The sequence below is a fragment of the Planococcus citri genome, chromosome 1, assembly GCF_950023065.1.
Source record: "Planococcus citri chromosome 1, ihPlaCitr1.1, whole genome shotgun sequence".
Lineage (NCBI taxonomy): Eukaryota > Metazoa > Arthropoda > Insecta > Hemiptera > Pseudococcidae > Planococcus > Planococcus citri.
This window is the reverse complement of record NC_088677.1, coordinates 73,316,024-73,336,196: the sequence shown is the minus strand read 5'-3', so window position 1 is coordinate 73,336,196 and position 20,173 is coordinate 73,316,024. Positions and strand designations below refer to the sequence as shown.

General features: G+C 35.3%; 2 protein-coding genes across 2 annotated transcripts; both read right to left on the bottom strand.

Annotated features, from left to right (window-relative positions):
- Window positions 1–6,874: 6,874 nt before the first annotated feature.
- Window positions 6,875–10,730, bottom strand: LOC135831464 (uncharacterized). The gene is made up of 7 exons (XM_065343979.1): window positions 10,006–10,730; window positions 9,683–9,842; window positions 9,437–9,605; window positions 9,252–9,364; window positions 8,983–9,169; window positions 8,775–8,911; window positions 6,875–8,702 (listed from the first exon to the last, which is right to left on the bottom strand). Exons 2-7 carry the CDS (start codon window positions 9,793–9,795, stop codon window positions 7,508–7,510), a joined length of 1,914 nt encoding a protein of 637 aa, XP_065200051.1. The 5' UTR covers window positions 9,796–9,842; window positions 10,006–10,730; the 3' UTR covers window positions 6,875–7,507.
- A 696-nt stretch (window positions 10,731–11,426) lies between these two features.
- LOC135831455 (polycomb protein Asx-like) lies at window positions 11,427–19,593 on the bottom strand. Its single transcript, XM_065343968.1, has 15 exons — window positions 19,302–19,593; window positions 19,062–19,221; window positions 18,732–18,971; window positions 18,341–18,659; window positions 18,049–18,199; window positions 17,740–17,974; window positions 17,191–17,669; window positions 16,890–17,115; window positions 16,711–16,818; window positions 16,199–16,602; window positions 15,930–16,116; window positions 15,542–15,822; window positions 15,296–15,465; window positions 15,056–15,206; window positions 11,427–14,978 (listed from the first exon to the last, which is right to left on the bottom strand). The coding sequence occupies exons 2-15, from the start codon at window positions 19,165–19,167 to the stop codon at window positions 14,616–14,618; spliced, it is 3,420 nt and encodes a 1,139-aa protein (XP_065200040.1). The 5' UTR covers window positions 19,168–19,221; window positions 19,302–19,593; the 3' UTR covers window positions 11,427–14,615.
- Between the last annotated feature and the right edge of the window lie 580 nt (window positions 19,594–20,173).

Below are 20,173 nucleotides of genomic sequence, written 5' to 3'. Positions count from 1 at the left end.
TCATCCGCCAACCCTTGAATGCAGTTCCATCCCCTTGGCTTCGACCAAAATTGAAAATCGGCAGCATTTCCGAAATCAGCGCCCTCGAAAATCTATATTTCGGCATACGAGTCGATTTTTTGTGAAAAATAGGCCCACTCCCCCATATGATCTCACCCCCCTCCCCCCGAGTTGTAAATTTTCATTTATTGTGGTAAGCTACGTATAAATCTACGGAATTCTATGGTTGTGGTCAACCACTGGCAATGAAATTCCATCGTCATAGCCGACCACGACGATGGAAATTTTCAAATGGCTTCTTTCCCCCCCCCTCCCCAAAGGGATACTATGAAATAGTGTAAAATTGATAGAACTACCCGGGTACATTTCAGATGAAATTTTTTGACCGCCATCTTACCCCTTACCCTTTAAATGGAGCGAAATTGCAATACGATAGATATTCTTCTACTAGCCATGATGATATAGGTACGACAAAATAAAACGAAAATTATCACTCAGGCAGTAAAAATCGAATATGATTCTTCCCAAGAACGTTTTTCTCCAAGAATAAGAAACGTTTGCGAACGAATGAATCACTGAATAAAATTAGGTACCTATAAACTGCATCAAAAACTTAACAGTTTTGAGTCCTGTCACCTGTATCTACAAATCGTTCGCGAACGACTGAATCATTACTGAAGTAATACTTACAACGATAGAGGACGGAGAAAAATTCAAATTTCCAAATCCATCAATAAGTTTTTAAAAGATTTCCTTTGAGTTGAAAAAATCATTCAATAGGCATAAGTACCTATGAATAAATCACTGATGAATCAAATATCAAATCAAATCACTCAAGTGAACTGAGAAGATGCCACGACCAAACTTGATTTCATTAAAGATCCATTATCGTCTTTGTAATTTTTCCTCCTATCTTCCTCTTTTTATCTTTTCCACTTTTCCTATTAAGATTCAAATCAGTCAAATTTCTGGTAGGTACTGAGAAACATCGTATAGGTATTCAAATTACTTACCAAAAAGAATCAGAACCGAGCTAGCAACTTCTCCACAATGATGAGATTCGACAAACTTATTCATGGTCGCGATCATCGATCAAATTGTATCCGGGTAGGTATGACCACAAGAGTCACACTACGAAGAATCCTCTCTCAATTAAGCAGACCATACCTAATATTATGATGTTTATTATACAAACACATATCACTGTCTTGTGCTCGTAAAAATTCCATATGTAATAATTGGTCAATACAGTTCAGATTCACCTGCGTTGCTTTGCAAATGAAATCCAGGCACTTATCTACGTATCTATAGCGACAAGCAAGTAAGAGCGAGATGGAGAAAAAAAACTCAAACAAGTAGTCAATAAATCATAACGTAAGACGACGCATCGTTCCGAAGGTCGCGTCCTTTGGGTGCCCGATTTTAATTACACACGATTTAGTTTCGCTGATGGCATGCGACCCGATGTTGGAGTTGGACCATTTACAGTATCGTAATAAAATACTACATGGTAAAAAGAAATAATAAAAACGCAACGGGGACGTGGTTTTTTATTACGGATATAACCGCACAAGTATAAGAACAACATAGCGAATAAACGATGCAATAGGTACTCGTATTGGCGAAATAGAACTAGAAGAGATGGGCAGAGTCTCATTTGGCGCACATCTAAGATGAACTAGAATCCAACGTGTATTTACCTTCTTCTCTTTCGTCGCTCCCATTTCCATAATACTTTTTTAAAAAATATATTTACTTTAATTTTAATAACGCGAATAAATCATCGGCCGCCTTCGGAACATGGCGTACACGCATCTCGAAGGTTACACTATGCTCGATCAAAGCAGCCTACCACACGAATTAAATAAACGCACTTATCGCGAACAGCTCTGTTGGGGTCAAGTAATAAAAAAAAGGTTAAAAATTAATATTATTATTAATTCAACGCAATTTTTTCTACCATCTCCTTTCCCCCGGCGCGGCTCGGCTAAGCAAACAGCAAAGAAGAGATGATCTTCTTGAGCCTAAAGACCTGGTGTTAGGCTCACAGATGAGCTACATAGATATAGCGATAGCTACGATCCCCTACGCACCCCCACCTCACCCCGCCATTGCAGGTCATAGATCCAAGAAAAACCACCGACTAAACGGCCAAGCATATCAGAAAATACACGACACCTTTCATCGTGTCTGCATTGAAGAGATACCATCGAGTTCGCCATACGATAGGTACCTACACTTCTCGTCGACGACTCGCTAATTAGTTATCTAATATTTTATGGAGAAAAAAGGTATTGTTTGCGAAGGAAGGCGAGGCGAGTGTAGTTGTGATGGTTTTATTTCGGCGATCGTGACGCTGGATTGTTGTGAAGTAATTAGCCTTTCGCTTTCTGCAAGTTTGTAATAAGTATCAGCGTGATTGCAAAGACCAGGAAATTGATGAGGGATGCGACATTTATAGAGAAGACACATTTTTGAAGTATCTATAGGATTCTGTTTCTGAATTTCTCCACACGGAAAATGTCTGTTCTAGGTACCTACCTACCTACTTACTTACTTGACTTTCAAAAATAACAAATAAAAATCGATATCTTTTTTATGGTGGATATTAATAGTACCTACTTAGGATGCTGAATCCGACTGTGGGGGTTGAAACGTTCGCGAACGATTCTCTTGACCCTAAATCTTAGATCAAAAAAATAGAGCAACTATAGTCAACTACAGTAAAAATTGAAATTTTTTTTTGATTTTCTTGAAAGGTATGTTCTGGGGAGTCGAAATGCAAATTTTTGCAACAATCGGCTCACATTTGGAAGATTTGTGCCATATTTTGAAATTTGAGTAAGGCTTGAGCTGGAAAAATTAACTCTTTTCACCTTGAACAACTTTGTTAAGAAACGTGATAAATTAAATAATAATAACTTATTCTTCATTAATAATTCATACTCGGGTAGTTTTTGCAACATTTTTGGCAAAAAATTCAAAAAAAATCGAAAAAATTGATTTTGGGAAATTTTGATTATTGGACTTGGCAACCTTGAATGTGATGATTCTGAAAAAAAAGTATCGGGTTATGTTGGCATTCATGGGGGCCAAAAGTGATGCAAGTTTCACGGACCTTCAAATTTTAGATCGCCTGATACATAGACTCGAAACTTCAAATGCCCTTCCTGTAAAATTTACATTTTGGACATTACATAGGTTGGTTTTCTCGTGACAGATCACATGTAGAGAAATTGTATTCTTGCAAAAAAATACCCAATAATTCACCTACCTCTTAAATCATAAATTCCTGAAAACTTCGACTCTCGCTTCGCTCAGACCGTTTTTTTTTTTTTTTTTTTTTTTTTTTTTAAATCAAACTATACATATTTAAAAATCTATTATTTACGTTCAAAAAATGTTTAAACCAAAAAATAAATTCCTCGCATAAAAAATCAATTTTTGAAAGCTTTTGCCCTCAATTTGTTTGGCCCTGTTTGCTTTTTTGTCAAACTTGCAATTTCTAAAAATCACCATTCAAATCCTAAACTCTTCGTCTTCAATTAAAAAACATTTTGTTTTCATCTATCAAAATACGAATTTTGGAAAGTATTTTTTCTAGGGATATGCTCGGGCTCATTTGTTTCTCTTTTACAAAATAAAAAATTCCATGTTTAAGCCTTCTAAAAATTGAATATAGAGAAAATTAAAATTTTTTAAAAGTCATGATAAGCTAAAAGAAGAAGACCTATAGCCTGGCAACTGGCAGAATTGTTTTCTCATCTTTCGTTTCACTCGGCAAAAGTATTTTTTTTCTCATATCAGACGGAAAATTTTCGGTTGCAACCCCCCTTCCCCCAAACGAAACTTTCAGTTTCCTCCCTGTACAAAATCCTGCCTAAATAAAGAACTAGAATTCTTATTTCAGTTTGGTAGAAAAACTAAATTTCAGTGGTAAGGGAACCAAATAACCAAAATGAACGGATTCCTGAAAAGGGTTTTGATGGGCCTTCTAATCGAAATCTTGTTCTGGCCAGTGTTGAAATATCAATCAATACGCTACGAAGTCAACTGAAGGTGGATTTCAAGTCGTTTTGGAGCCACCAGCGATTTTTTGAAAATTACTGGAGCCTCCAGTAGATTTTTGAAAGTTGAAATTTCTGCAAAATTTCATCAAACGGAGATGGAAAGTCGAAATTTACTCCACACTCCAAGTTTGACACCCTTTGAAGACGACTTCAGGTGGGTTTCAGTCATTTCGGAGCCTCCAGCGACTTTTTAAAAATTACTGGAGTCTCCGCCAGATTTTTGAAACTTCAAATTCCCACATTTTATGAAATGGAATTGTAAAGCCGAAATTTACTCTGAAAACTAATTTCAATACGCTACGAAGCCAGCTGCAGGTGGATTTCAAGTCGTTTTGGAGCCACCAGCGACTTTTTGAAAATTACTGGAGCCTCCAGTAGATTTTTGATGCTTGAAATTTCCCAAAATTACATCAAATGGTGATGGAGAGCCGAAATTCATTTTGCAAACTAATTTCAATACGCTACGAAGTCGACTCCAGGTGGATTTCAAGTCGTTTTGGAGCCTTCAGTGACTTTTGAACGGTTGTATGGCGTTTTTTGGAAAGTTGAAATTAAAAAGTAGCTATATGTAGAAGCTTCAAAACCATTTGAAACCACCTTGTAGTCGACTTCATGTCGTATTGAAATTGCTAACTCCATTTCATAAAGTGTGGGAATTTCAAATTTCAAAAATCTGATGGAGACTCCAGTAATTTTCAAAAAGTTGCTGGAGGCTCCAAAACGACTTGAAATCCGCCGGCAGTTGACTTCGTAGCGTATTGAAATTAGTTTGCAGAGTAAATTTCGGCTTTCCATCTCCGTTTGATAAAATTTTGTGGGAATTTCGAGTTCCAAATTTCAGCGATCTAGATCAATTTGGTAAAATTTTGATTTTTTCTCATATTTTGACCAAAATTTGATTTTTGAAAATTCACCAAAAATCGAAAAAGGCACTTCAGCTCTTGAAATTTTGACAGGTATTGAATTTTTGCCTGCTGTTTCAATCTACCTCTGTATGGTTTGAAAAATTTCATGGTAGTCCTATGTTGGAACGCAAAATCTGCGATTTCGGCTGACCATGTCAATCAAAATGGCCCCACAAATTTCCATGGAAATTTATCAATGCGGATTTGAAATTTTTCTGAAAAATGTTCAGAAAGTTTCCCTTGAAAATTTCTTATCATCTCTAGATTTTGATTTATTTTTGTTTCATTTTTTTCCCCTCATGAATACCTATAGGTAAATCATTAAACATCAAATGAAATTCTTGTAAAATTTGGCAAAAATCAAGGTAAAATTACTAAATTAGTTTTGAAAAAACTCGAAAGGAAACTTAAAATGACAAAAAAAAAAATTAAACCAAAAAACCAATATTATGCAAAAAAACCTCAATCAAAAATAAAGTGAGCATGAATATTAAATTATCAAATGTACAGAAAAAAAATATATTCGCATACAGTAGGTAAGTCTAAGTACCTACCTACCTATTCAAAGCTTGAATAAAAATGCAAAAACTTGACCAAAAAACCAAAATTGAAAATTATTTCAGTCACAAACTGATAAAAAATTTTATCAAATAAAAAAATATGAAAGAACTTGAAAGAACCCCCCAAAAACAAAGGAACTAGGGAATTTTTCGCGATTTTGTTCTTGTTCTTTGCGATTTCAAAATAAAATAATTTGATGTACTGTTCTTGTTCTTTTAAAAATTGGTTTCGCGTTTTTGTTCTTGAAAAATTTGAATTCCGTTCTCCCTTTTTTCTTTTAAATTTTGTACTGCTCTTTTACCATTCTTTCAACACTACTTCTAGTTCTTGTGATGGTTTTTCTTTTCTTCAAAAACCCTATCTAATCGATACCAAATATGTAGTTCTATATTTTTTTCAAAATCATTTCATTTACATACCAACTTGATGGTTCGTTTGGGATTTTTCTTTTCTAAAAAATTAATTTTCAAACGGTTCTATCGGTTCTGGTTACTGTTTCAGCTGATCAAAAAGAAAATGTGGTGCTTATTGTTCCAGTTTTCAACCATTCTAATTACTTTAAGAGCTGACCCTTCTGATAGTTTTGATGGGACAGTAATGATTTTTGAAGCGAAATTACGGATAGACAACGAATTTTTGAACGTTTCAGTTACTGTTGATCGATGATTTACTTATTGGACTTGTCTTTTCCTTTTTTTTGTGTAGCTCTAAATTCCACATCGAATATTGTACGAACAAGATCCTACCCGTGTGAACGTGTGATAACAAAAATTGACGAGTTCGCAGAAAATAAATATTTCTACATTTCTACGTAGAGAGCGTCACGTGCTAAGTGTTTTCAAATCAGTGTTACCAGTTTTGTCATTCTCAAGCCGTTGAAACTCTAGAAATTCAGTACGACTAAACCGCAAATTTCATGACACATTCGAATAAAAATGGAATAAAATTGACGAAATGAATACTTCGAACATCGAAAGCAAATGAAATGCTAACAAGGGAATAGGTAGTTTATATTTGAAAAAAAAAACCTCGTACATTACTAACGCGATTACACGACGGACATTCTTTTTCATTTAATAAGTTTCATTTTGATGAGCGAAGCAATAAAACAATGTAGAAAATCATCAAGAGTAAAAAATTCCATTATTAAAATAGAAAAATACCCAATTTGGTTCAAGATTTGTTTCATTATTAAAACAGGAAACAATCACCGACTGTAATGCACTCAATTATTGATTTTGATACGTTGACGACGTCGAATAGGATAGATCAAAGTAAGAAAAATAGAATGCAATAAAGTAAAGGTCCAGACACCCGACAGAACGTAATAACGCCGACGAAAAATAATATAATACGTTTAATAATTATTGCATTATACAGCACAAGCAAAACAAAAAAAATATTAACAAAGGAAATAAATAAAATATTGATGCATCACAAAAAATAAAACTTGCAAAAACACAAATTTAAAATTCGAGAAATTCATAAATAAGAATCGTTTGAATTAACAGCTAACAAAAATCGTCGTAGTCAAACTTAAAACATACATAAACCGAAACATTTACTAATAGATCAAGAATTTTATAATAATACTCGAAAATAGACAACATCGAAGAATTTTTCAATGCGTTATCGTATCGATAAAAGAGAGAGAGAGACGTTTTTTTACACACATACATTTAATAATAAGACCGATATAAAAAATAAATTAGAAAAAAAAAAGATGGAAGATATAAATGAAACATTTTTCGTACTTAAAGTACCAACGTATATATTTCAATAAAGCGGAAATAAACGAATGATTTTTTTTTATCCACGATAAAATAATAACAAAGAAAAAAAATACGTATATGAAAGGGAGAAACGAAAACTCAAGTATCGAACTTGAAAATACTCGCGAGAGTTTAAAATATCGTATAAACTCTTTGAAGAAGAAGGCGAAACGTACTTTACTACTTTGTAGAACTTTCATCATTCAACCGGACCATCGACTTGTAAACGCAAAACTTCGTACTGAGGTTCTCTAATGCTTTTCATATTGTTACCTTTTTCTAAAACGTCGTCCAGAACCGAGCTTTTCTTCATCTTTAACGTTAATTTCAATTTACCGGAATAATCGCGTTTTTCTTCCGGCTCGTTTTTCTGCTCACTTTTCGGCGTTTCGTTAACGACCACCGGATCGTTCTTGGAAGAAGCGCTTTTTCTAGTCAAAGGTTGAATAGTTTCATCCTCGTTTTCGTCGAATTCGTAAACGTCTTTTCCATCATTGGGCGATAAAGATTCTTCGTATGGCAGTGAATAAGGATCACTAAGCGTTTGATTTTTTGGCACTTTCGGAGTAGTCTTGGTTGCCTTTTGAACACAAGTATCGGCATGGGGAGGAAGCGTTCTCGGAGGGGGTTCATCGACGTTGCGAGGATTCAGATCGTCTAAGTCTTTACAAATATAGTTGATTTGAAAATTCAGTATATTATCGCAACCGGTGCCGCCTTCACATTTGCCAGTCTGATCGTTATTATTGTTCGGAGCAGTTTGACTGGAGCCGTTAACAGATTCTAGCTTTAATTTGGATCTACTTTTTCTACGCACTTTTATTTTCACCGGAGGTTGCTTGAACTGGACCGGCGGCGCCGGTTCGTCTTTGGGTTTACCGAGGTTCAATAGTTTGGATTTTTGTCTCATACTGCGAAGTATAACTTTATGCTTGATGTTGAAATTTTTATCCGTTTCGGGATGGAATGTTATCTTTTTCAGCGATATATTACGACGCGATTTGCCGTTACGCATTCGGCTAGAAATTGAGTTTTGTTTCGAACGAGCGATAATGTGAACTGTTTTTTTAGGTCGTTTTACCGACGTGTACACGCTCTCCATGTCGATTTTACGTTTACCAGCCAATGGTCGGCAGCGACTTTCGGTGAAAGTACATTTTTCGATAAGGTCTTGATCGTATTTCGTAAGACCTTTTTTACGATTAGCGCTGATATGATTAGCGGTAAGGTATTCGTCTTGTTTCAGTTCTAGTTTTTCTTTAGTCACAGCCAGTATAGGCAAAAGTGGAATATTCTCCTTCACTTTGTTTAATTTTTTGTAAGCGTTGCGAAGGGGATAACGAACACTTTCGGATTGGGTGTTTTGTTTCGTAGCAAATGCACCGGATCCAGTCCTATAATATGAAATATTGAATTAAGAATATATTTTGAAGGCAGGATGAGATTTTTTTTTGATGAGTGATTACCTTTCACAAGTTTCACATTCGCAATAACAATTATTATCGCCGAAAAAATCCTGACCATAGAAACATGTGATTTCTTCGCCAGCTTCAATATCACGCAATACTTTAACGCAGGCAGTGTCTCGGCCAGTTGGAACAAACTGTACAAGAAAAAAAACAACGTTCAAGTCGTGATTTTTTTTGTTAAAAAGGAAATTAAACACGAACATACTTTGCAGTTCGCTCCGCAGTCATGATTAATAAATGCAGCAGGTCCCAACCATAATTGAGCACAATTTTTACGACAACTGTACATGACAGAGAAATCATTTTTACCCGGATGCAGCAATTGTTTTTCTTCTTGTTCAGTCAACTCGGCGATACAACCAACCAAACAAGATATTTTGTCATTTTTGCTCCTGCGAATGTACGTTAAATTGTATCGTTATGATTTTGATACGTCATTATGACTCTATCTACTCGTAAATTCGTATTGCTCACCAATTCTTCGTAGCCAAGACTTTAGCACCTTTTCTACCTTCCATACTGTACCGATAACAAGCATCAATCACGAACCCTGCACTTTTATCGAAAACCCTCAAATATCTGTAAATCTACGTAAAACAAATCGGTCGTCATTAGAATTACGTCACTGTTTAAATACATACGACATGAAAAACACATACATGTTCCTTTAATCGTTGCTGGTGTAGTTTACTTTTCAAAAACCTCATCGTTTTTGGCATCCATTCTCCCTCAGCTAATCGAGCATAAGTTCTTTCGTAGTCCTGATATTCGATAAATTCCAAGATTATATTTTTCAGTTCTTCTTGGTTCGCTTTCAGGGGACGATATCTACGAAAAGTCATCAAATTATTCGAAATTGTTCTTAGTCAGATGATAAATTGCCCAATTTATTCGTTTTCTCGTACCTGATATTCATCTTATGCGTATTGAATCCTAAAAGAGGATCGAGAATTAAACTAGTGGCCAGATCATCATTATCGGATAACTCCTTCGGTGACATATTACTATGTTGCTGCATTTTGAGTCGAGTTAAAGTAACAGGGATTCGATTGCGAAAACCAGAGTCTGAAAAATATTAGTACTCGAGATGAAACACATGAACCAAATACCGAAAATGATTAGAGTGAGTATAGGTAAGTTGAGAAGCAAATCAACCAAGTATACTGCGTGTAAATAGAAACAAATCATACATACCATAAACTAGAAAAAATTGGTAAACGTCACTTACCGATAATTAGCTAAAACACATCCTCAAATCATTCCATTTGGCTGAAATTTCTCAGAACTAACTCAGCATACCTTTTGTTCTCGTAATTTGTATTCCATAGTGTGTAGTACGTTAACACCTTATTCTTTACGTATTGAGGTACTCAAATTACCAACTTGAAAGTTTACGTTGAAATTTGAAGGATTAATGAATTCGATTACTATATAAAACGATCAGAATTTTATCGAGCAAAGAAATACGAAACGACTAATACTTATCAGCTGAGAATCAAGTTCAATAATTTCGACGACGATCAATTATACAATTACAACAACTTGAAAGAATGTAGGTAAATTAAACGAATAAACACGGAATATAAAACGATTTTCAACTAAAAGAGTCAACAACGTGAACGATTTTAGATTAAGTTTATCAGTCTTTTGTCAAAGGATTAAGAATAATAACAGCAAATAAATAGCGTTAAATTTTTCGAGAAAAAAAAAGAATACAAAATCACAAAATCAGTTCGAGTCCGAGTTGTCAACACAGAAATTCTTCGGATGATACAGCCACGAAAGTTCCTTTCGGATGATCACTCTTCGCACTTCGGAAACGACTTAGAGTAATTAGTAATTATTACGATTACTATTTCATATTTCTCATTTTTTAATATTCGTAGAATGTTTTCAATAAAAAATAAAATGATCGAGAACGCGTATCAAAGTTTTCTTCTCATTCTTTTCAGCAATGGAAACGCAAACACAACATGTGTTTCTGTTTCCGATACTGTGGTGTTTTTCTTGTGTTTTTACTTTTTGGATTCCAACGAGCATGCTAAGCCGGTGAATTTTGAATATTTTTCTGAACTTTTTTAGTTTTTAACTTATTTTTTCAATTTTTCTACACATTTTGCATTATTGACGAAGTTTAAATTTCAAATTGATGTTTCATTCGTTAGTTTTTGGTATCTTTTAGGGATTTTAAAACTTCTTTGAGTGTTTTTTAACCAGTGCTGAAAGAATGGTAAACGAAGGGAGCATTTTTTGAAGAACAAGAGTATTAAGAACAGAAATCGAATACAAATTTGTACAAGAATAAGAACAAAACAAAAACGTGAACCCAATTTTCAAAAGCACAAGAAACAAGAACAGTATTTGAGTAGCCTCTTCAGATTTCCCAAGAACAATTACAAAAATGGAAAAAATTCCACCGTTCTTTGTTCTCTTTATCTGTTCTTTGTTCTTATTCTTTCATTTCTTGTTTTAGTTTCATTTTTCAAAATTTTACTCATTATTTTTTGAAACGTTTGTCAGTAGAATTATTATCAAGTTGTTAAGTGTTTTTTTGTTTTTTCCCCGTTGAAATTTTACCTACTTATTTTTTATAACTTTTTCTCCTGATTGAACCCCTCCTCGCACATCACATGAATAATATTCGTCCAATAATACGTAATTATCCGTTTATTTTTTTTAAAGTAACAAATTATTAAATTAAAAACCATAATCAGTAATCTTCTGATTCAACTGTAACAAGTCTACATTTCAAGTATTTCTTCACGTAGAAAAAAAAATGCTACTCGTATAATATTAAGTAAATTAACTTGTATCATTATACCGGAATCATCAATCGACATTTTTTTTTTCAAGACATAAAATGAAATCAAATTTTTACCAGACTCGTGAATTTAAATACTGAAAAACCAAAATTGTACCAGAATCGATCGATGATGACTCAGTTCAGTTGCACTTTTTATATTATTTGTATACAGCAATCGTCAGATATCAGATCATAACTTATAAATTAAAAAATTTATTTTCAATAGCGAAATAATCAAAAATAACATTTGTATAATAGTTACACTTCTAACATATGTTTAACTACATTTACGTACAATGACACTTTTTTTTATATGTACAATTATACAAGAGAAAAAAGAACAATATACACAAGTTTATATCTTATAAATTACAAAATTTATATTTAGGAACCTATAATCAGTGACACATCTTTTTACATTTTAATCTTACAGTTTTTACTTATAGGAAAAATAAAAGAAGCAAAGTAAAAATGCTTTAAGAATTAAAAATATACCTACTTATGTAAACTTTTTTACTGATAAAGATGCGAATCAATTTTTAAAAATTAGTTATTATTAGATAATATGCAATTTGGTAGCTTCAAAGGACCGTTTAATTTCGATTTTAAAAATTCGTAAATTTGAAAAAATGAACACAACTGAAATATCAGTTTTTTCGTCGTTTTTGGTAACTAATCATTTTTAACGTGCTCATGACACATCGTCATTATTTGAGAGATTTAACGTTCAAGTTTACAGTTAAAATGAACTAAGTCAGTTTAAAAAAAATGTTGATTGAAAGTAGTTTAAATCAATTTAAAATTATTGATAAATAATTTTGCATGTGATCAAAAATTTTGATTCTCAGTTCGACAGAATTGAATAATTGGATTCATTCAAAGCGAGCATCACATCGTTCTTTTCATGAACAATATCCAGATCACGCAAATCACGAATTAAAAAAAACTGGTTCTCGGCTGAATTCTGCGAGAAAAATGGGGAGAAAAATGGGGCTTCAAACTGGTTGCACTCGGGACTTGAAATTTTAATCAAACGATATTGGTAAATAATTCAATTTCTTTATACGTATTCATATGAAACCAGACTAAAACCAGGTTTTTTTTTAAATCCATTTTTTTTTCAAAACACAACCTGTAAGAACCGGTTTTAATCAGTTTTCAGTTTCATTCTAAACCAGTTACAAATGGTTATATTTCTGTTACTGAATTTCAGAACATTAATTTCCATGTCAATTAACTCGAAATGGTCATTCACCAGAACTGGTTCATCATATGTGACCCACTCTGACAAAACCGACCGTTTCGACAAAAAAAAGTGTCCAAAATAATGATGTTTAAAATGAGTTTTAAGGGTTGAAAGATCAGATTTTTGAGAAAAAAACATTTTTTGAAATTTTGTCGAAATGGTCGGTTTTGTCAGAGCGGGTCACATATAGAAACATCAACTGAAACCGGTTTCAACTCATTTCATTAATTTCCGCTCATTACAGAGAATCAGCCTGTGAATGAAAGTGGAGAAGACACGAACCTGTCTTTATTTTTTTCAATATACCTAAACAAATTTTTTGAAAACCAAACATGAAACTGGTTGATCCCGATTTCAACCAGTTTTGATTTCATTTTGTTACAGACAGCTATTTTTAATCAATAATTCCAGAAAACTAGTTCTCAAGTCCTAATTGATTTTTGTGAGAGAAACGATTTAAAAAACAGCTCCGAACCGGTTGCATTCATGATTTAAAATCCAACTACTTATGTGATACAAAAATCCGATTTTTTCACAATAAATGAGGCTCAACTCCAACCAGTTCCTCCCTTCTGAATAAACATTAAACCTGGCCAAGTTCTTCGAGGGAAAAAAGGAACACACACAACACTGGTTAAAACTGGTTTCAACCGGTTTTGATTTCATTTCAAATCAATTACAGATATCTACGTATGATCAGAAATTTGAGGAAATGCTCCGATTGTTTATATAATGAAGCCTCACTCAAATCAGCTCCTTCTTTTTCGAAAAACTCAAATAGATTCTCCAAAACCCGGTACAAAACCAGTTGAAACTGGTTTCAGCTAATTTTGATTTAATTTCAAATCAGTTTCAAACAAATACCACCGATCAGGAATTTGATGAACTGGTTCTTGAGTCTGAAATGATTTTTTTTTTCTTTTTGAAAGAAATGATTTGAGTAGTGGCTTCAAACCGGTTGGATCATAGGATTTAAAACCAAATGATTTCAGCCAATAATCTGATTTTTCATTCAAATGAAGGCAGACTCAAAGCAATTTCCTCTTTCTCAAGAAACCCAAATAGATTTTCCAAAATCCAGCAACAAAACCGGTTGAAACCAGTTTCAACCAGTTTTGATTTCACTTTAAACGAGTTACACTTGAAAAGACCATTCATCGGAAACTGGTTCATTTAGAAACATCATTTGAAACCGGTTTCAGTACATTTCATCATTGCCAACTTATTATTACGGATAAGCGTTCCCTAGAGGTTGGGAGCCCCCCGCCCCCTCTCTAAAATGTAATACTGATACATTCGGGAGAAGTAACTGAAATCGAAAAAATTGGGTTTTCACCAATTGTAATAATACCCATCGAACTGAATAGAAAATCAATCATATTGAAGTCATTCGAATACTCAGTTTTAAAAAAGCATTTAAAAATAAACGAGAGCATCTGCGATGAATGAAATGAGCTTGGAAAAGAAGCGATAAAATTAGAGTGTACCGGAAGTTTCAACCAGTACACTAAATAACTAGACTATAAGTTTAGATACTAGAAAAATAATAATAAGAAAGAAAAAAAATACACGTCTGTAAGAGCAATGACTCAAAAAAAAAGGGAAAAAAACACGAAGCCAAATAAAATTTGCATTACAAGCACTCGGATGAAGAGAAAAAATAAAACAAATGAACAAACAAAGAGAGCGTAAAATCCTCCCAAAAAAACAATAATAATACGTAATAAAAAAGAGAAAAGGCCCACAAGAGCAAATAGATTTGCCAATCAGTCTCATCATCAGCACCAATTTATCGGCAATTAACGCAGACTTTATAAGGACCCAAGCAATCATCGTGGCAAAAAGCTCCACATTTTTTACATATTACCATCGCTTTGAAGCTACAGGAACAATCGTCGTTCATTCTGATGTCGTATTGTTGCGGAACCGAATAGTACGTTTGAGCGTTCTGATTGGTCACTATGGTACGGATTTTTGGAGGCTGGGCGCCTTGTTGTTGTTGCTGCAAACCGACACTGGCTGGACGTCCGCGTCCACCGACGCCGTAAGTGGTTTTTTGGTTGGTAGGAGGTGCGCTGTTTGATCTGCGGACGCCACTTCCGAGACCGGATCTTTGAACCAAGACGTACTGGCCCATTTGGCTTTCGGTTAACTGAAATTATAAATGAATGGATTAGAAAATATCTACGTAAATGAATGAGTAAATAACGTATGGAAATGAAAATATACCTCGGTATTTGAAGTAGGCAGAACTGCCATGGTAACGGGTATGCCTTGAGGTGTATTGAATACATGCTTAATCAGCATCGACGACGATTTTGATGACGACGCGTTATACGTTTTGGTAGGTTTTGCATGGCCGCCTCCTCGAGAAGGATTTCTGTAAAAATATAAATAAAGAGAATCATAAATGGAATTTCCAAAGGATCATCGAGAAGTCCGTAAAGAAAAAATGTTCAAATTACGTACTGTGCTTTATTATTCATCAATAAAGATGGAGGCGGTTTCAATTGGAATTTCAATTGATCCCGATTGGGACTGTTTTGTATCACAGCCTGACAAATCTGATAGCTTCTTTCCAAATTGACAGCTCCTGGAGGCGGTTTATTCGACGTATTGCGGCCGCCACGACCTCCAGACTGTAAAAACAGTAAACCGAATATTAAAATCATATTCGAGAGAAATTAGTACCATTTTTCGGACAAAAATTCGTACCTTGACTTGGGTTTTTGTTGGCACAGCTCTAACAGGTGTACTGGTTGTGAGGGCAATATAGGGAAGTGCACTAGATGACACTGCTTGATTGGTAACCAATTGCGTAGTAGGCGGAGTAGGCACGGCTGGATTTGAGGACGGTAAACAGACGATAGTGGTCGGAGGTATGATCGTATTAGGCGCCAAAACCGTATTCGAAGAAGTTATCACATTTGTGGACGTACTGGTGCTGCCTTCCATTGAACTAGTCACTTGGTTATCCACTTCTGGCGTTAGTGTCACTGAAAACAGTATTGTTCGAATTATAATTTTGCCTCAGACTCATTCTAAGCTGACTAGAATCTTGATCGAGTGACAAATGAAAGGATTTCTTCACCGGATGACTTACCTTCTAATTCTATTTTAACGTGACCTCCTGGATACTGAATAGACTTTGGTTTCTGATCGTCATCAGCCGATTGAGAGTTCTCTTCTGACTTACTATCGTAATCCACCCATTCTGGAGCCGGCAAACTGCTCTCTTCTAATCTAACCTCGAGTTCTTCTTGCATAGGAATAACAGCGACTTCATTATCCTGAAATGAGAAAAGATGTCGTGTTAATTAGTTCAAACACTTTTTGAACCACCAATTCAAAAACCTAAAAGTCAATCTTTACCCCTTCCATGGCTACTTCGGCGAGTAACTTTTCCGTATTGCTATCCACAGCATCCCAAGCGGCTGCTAAAATAGCTGCTTGAACCTGTTCTTCTTTACTATTATCCCAAGCTTCGTCTTCGCATATCATTTTCTCTATATTGATGGTTTGATTGAGCAATTCGTTTTCGTCGTTAGGTGACTGATCATCTTGAGGCTTTTCTTCATCTTCAGCATCAGATCCTTCAGCAGTTTCGACGCCAGATTGAGCTGTTTCGAGGATTTCCTCGGAAGGTTCAGATTGCGTCGTCATCGTTGGAGAATTTTCTTCATCTTCGAGAGGATTGACGTCGACAGTAACATCGTCAGTAGGTTTTTGTTCCAGTTCTGTTTCGTCGCTGAGGACAGGTTCTTCTTTATGTTCAACTGCAGAAGCACAATTATTAATTCAGAGATTATATGAAATACATCTTCAAAGTGGAGGGAGACGGTTTAAATTTCAGTATCTTATGGCGATTAACCTAATACACGTACCAGCAGCGACGATATTTTCAGCTGGTGGATCTTCCGTTGGCAGCACTTCTGACGGTGATTCTTTGGTACTGGTTACTTGATTTTCAACTTGTTGGGTCAAAACCGAAACTAGATACAACACAAAAATAGATTTTAAACGATGAAATTATTAAAACCTGCCTAAAAACTGAAATATTTACCATCATCCGAGGTACTTTCATCGACTCCCTGCACACATTCGGATTCAGGTTTGATTTCTTCGTCATTCTCAATCGGCTGATTCTCACTAATCCATTGAGACGATGGCGAATGCACGTCTTCGACTTTTACTTCGAATTTTTCTTCTTGTACCGAGATCGCTAATAATGTTTCTTCTTCGGGGGAAACCTCAGCCTCTTCTTGGGTCACAAGCTCATCGCCTTGATCCTGAAAGTAATCATTGTACGGTTTCATAATTCCGAATACACCCAAATTATACATTTCGTTAGCTGTGTCACATACCCTTTCGAGATCAACTTCGGCTAATAAATTATCCGATTCGCATTCTACCTCATCCCAAGCAGCGGCCAGAATCGCAGCATCGTCTTGAACGTTACTCCAGTTATTATGTTCTTCGCAAATTATATTCTCAATACCGATTTCGTGATCGAGCAGGTTATCGTCGTTATCGATTTCGTCGATAGATATTTCTTTCATCTCCACTTCCGGCGATGGTGGTTTTTCATCGTTTGTGCATTCCGCAGAAGGACTTTCCAAATTCACTTCGTGTTCAACGACAGTCTCTTCAGAGTCTATGGCAGGCTGCGTTGACGATGCTTCGTCGTTATCTAGAGAGCTACCACTTTCCACAGGTACATCGACATGGTCATTTGGCTTTTCCGTCGAATCAGTAGTTTCCACAGAAATGGCGAATACAGTCATTCTGTCAACTTCTTCGTCGGTATTTTCACCAACTGCCGTCTCAGTTTCTGTGCCAGTAACTGAGGAAATAATTATACCGATAAAGTAACGAATTTTGCATCACATACCGATCAAAAAAAAGGTGCTCACCGGATTTAAACTTCTTCACAGTATCGCTAGGAGGATCTTCAGCTTCGCGTTTTTCCCTATACATCGATACAGATCGAGTAACAGCGCCTACCGTACGATTCCTTAGTACAGGAGATGGTGGCCTTTTGACTGGAACTTTATTTGCTGACTTAGGACTGACTGTTTCTTTTTCAGGTACAGAAAACGTGCTACTAACGTTGGAATTTTCGCCCCAAATTGGCTCGAAATGCTTCACCTGCGTTAAACGAAACATTTATTACCCAGACCGTTCGATAGTATCGAATTCAACGAAACTAAAACAATTCTTACCTTCCACGGATCTAGTTTGTTTTTCTCCCTTTCCACTTCCTGTTTTCGTTTTTGTTGATTTTCCGGCGTGAATTCTCCTTCTGCCAGTCGTTCTTTCCATTCTGTACAAGCTCGATTGAAAAATTCATTACTGAGACCGGTAGGATTAAGCCTAGAAAAGAGTACAATACGACATTAGAGTCACATAAACGCTGGATGGCTCTAAAACACCACCATACAGGTAGGTAAACGAGCTGTGTTTACTCAAGTGGTTTACTATATGAAAAAGTTGACATTTGCGTTAGAAAATTACCTGAATACGCAATCAGACTGGGTACCGACGGGGATACGGTCGACCTGAGGCAGCAACTGAACCAACTTGTATTGATAAAACGGCGGTAACGATGAAAACGTGTGTTTGTTCAGCAAATCCCTCAGATTCGTTTGCAATAGTATGGAATCTGGAGTTTCTAAATCCACACATCCTTCTTTGGTTTGCTCCAGTTGAGCTGCGGTTGATAATTTTTTATTGGTTCGTTTACGATGTTTGATTCGAAAATCCGGTACTGTCGATAATATATCGATCATTTTTGTTGGTTCTTTGAAACGATTGTCTGGTTCTTCTTCGGTGTCTAGAGAGGAAATTCTCAATTAGGTAAAACTGCGTAGTTGTGTGAATAAATTTAGTTCATCTGGAAACTTACTGTCTAAAGAAGTAGTAACATAACGAGGAACGGGGGCTGAATTACCGGCCGCTATTGTGGTATTTTTACGTCGCCTTTTGGCTTGTTGACGTAAAGCGTGTTTGATGACTTTCTTCGAGTGTGAGTGTGAATAATGCACCGGACGTATCGACTCAGTGGTCTGTTCTTTTGAAACACTCCAAACGGTGTTTCCACCGGAGAATGATTTCTTATTCTTATCACCATCGAATCCTTCTTCGCCTACAGTTCAGTCAAGGGGCAAATTAGTAGGTAACAATGAATAGGTAAAATATACAGGTACGATTACCAATTATTTGATGGATAAATTACCTCTGACTTTCTGTAATCTGACGGGCGATAGAGTTATTTGAGGTTTTTTATGGTTTCCAAATAATGAACTGGAAAGATATATCTTGTTATCACCGCTCTCATCCATGATCGAATTTTACCATCATCAAAATTCCACATTATTTTACAGCATAACACCGATCTCTTGAAAACCAAAATATTCAACAATTAGCTGAAATCGAGTACTCGGGTATTTCCTCGTACTAATTTACTATTTTTTACCAAAAACAACTGATATATGCGAGGAAACAAACGAATATGCTTGGTTGTAGATAAACACTCCTATGAAAATAAACACAACGCAGATACCAAAGTTATCACACGAATATCAACGAAACACCTGAATCATCCACTGCAATATAATTCGATGCATATGAAACGCAGAGAACATCGTTAATAATGGTTATAATCATGAATTATTGTTCGTTTATAGGGAAAACGTTAAATTTATATCAAAATTCAAGTTTTAAGTCATAACGAATTCTAAGGTATCACCTCAAATTGGCATTTTTGATAAGCGCGATCGACAGTGTTGCCAGATTTTTCGGATGCCAAGTCGGTAGCGTATTAGCAAACCCTATCACATTTCTCAAAACTTTGTTCAAATTCGTTCTTACTTCTTTTTCTCGGAAAGTTTCTGGAAAAATCGGGAAAAATTTTAATTTATGAACGAAATTTCTGGAGAAAAATGAAAAATTGTTGTAAAGTGTGAGAAAATTGTGAAAAAAGTGCATCATTTTTTGAAAAAAATAATGAAAAATATTGATTAAAGACAGGGGTGCTAACACTGCTAAGTGCTAACCGTAACCGCAAAAAACCGAAAACCGTAACCAAAACCCAAAGAAGAACCTAATTTTAGCCATTTTCAAACCCTAACTGAAAACAAAAACCGAAATTTCATAAGTTTTTTAAAAACCCTAAAAAACCATATTACAGGGTGGCCAGAAATATCGGGTACCCCTAAAAAAGTTTTCTAACTAAATACTTCGGTTGGTCACAGTGAATGATAATAATGATAACATATGATTGGTTGTTGGACTGGAGAGATAACATTCCACCAATCATACGCATCTATTTCACGTTGCCAACCTATA

Excerpts from the sequence above, each read along its gene's own strand:
- LOC135831464 (XM_065343979.1), bottom strand. The coding sequence starts at position 9,795 with ATGCAGCAACATAGTAATATGTCACCGAAGGAGTTATCCGATAATGAT. Across the intron at positions 8,912-8,982 it reads ACTGCGGAGCGAACTGCAAA|TTTGTTCCAACTGGCCGAGA; the intron begins GTATGTTCGTGT and ends TTTCTTGTACAG. Across the intron at positions 8,703-8,774 it reads GAATGTGAAACTTGTGAAAG|GACTGGATCCGGTGCATTTG; the intron begins GTAATCACTCAT and ends TTCATATTATAG.
- LOC135831455 (XM_065343968.1), bottom strand. The coding sequence starts at position 19,167 with ATGGATGAGAGCGGTGATAACAAGATATATCTTTCCAGTTCATTATTT. Across the intron at positions 18,200-18,340 it reads CAGTCTGATTGCGTATTCAG|GCTTAATCCTACCGGTCTCA; the intron begins GTAATTTTCTAA and ends ACTCTTTTCTAG. Across the intron at positions 15,466-15,541 it reads CAACAAAAACCCAAGTCAAG|TCTGGAGGTCGTGGCGGCCG; the intron begins GTACGAATTTTT and ends CTGTTTTTACAG.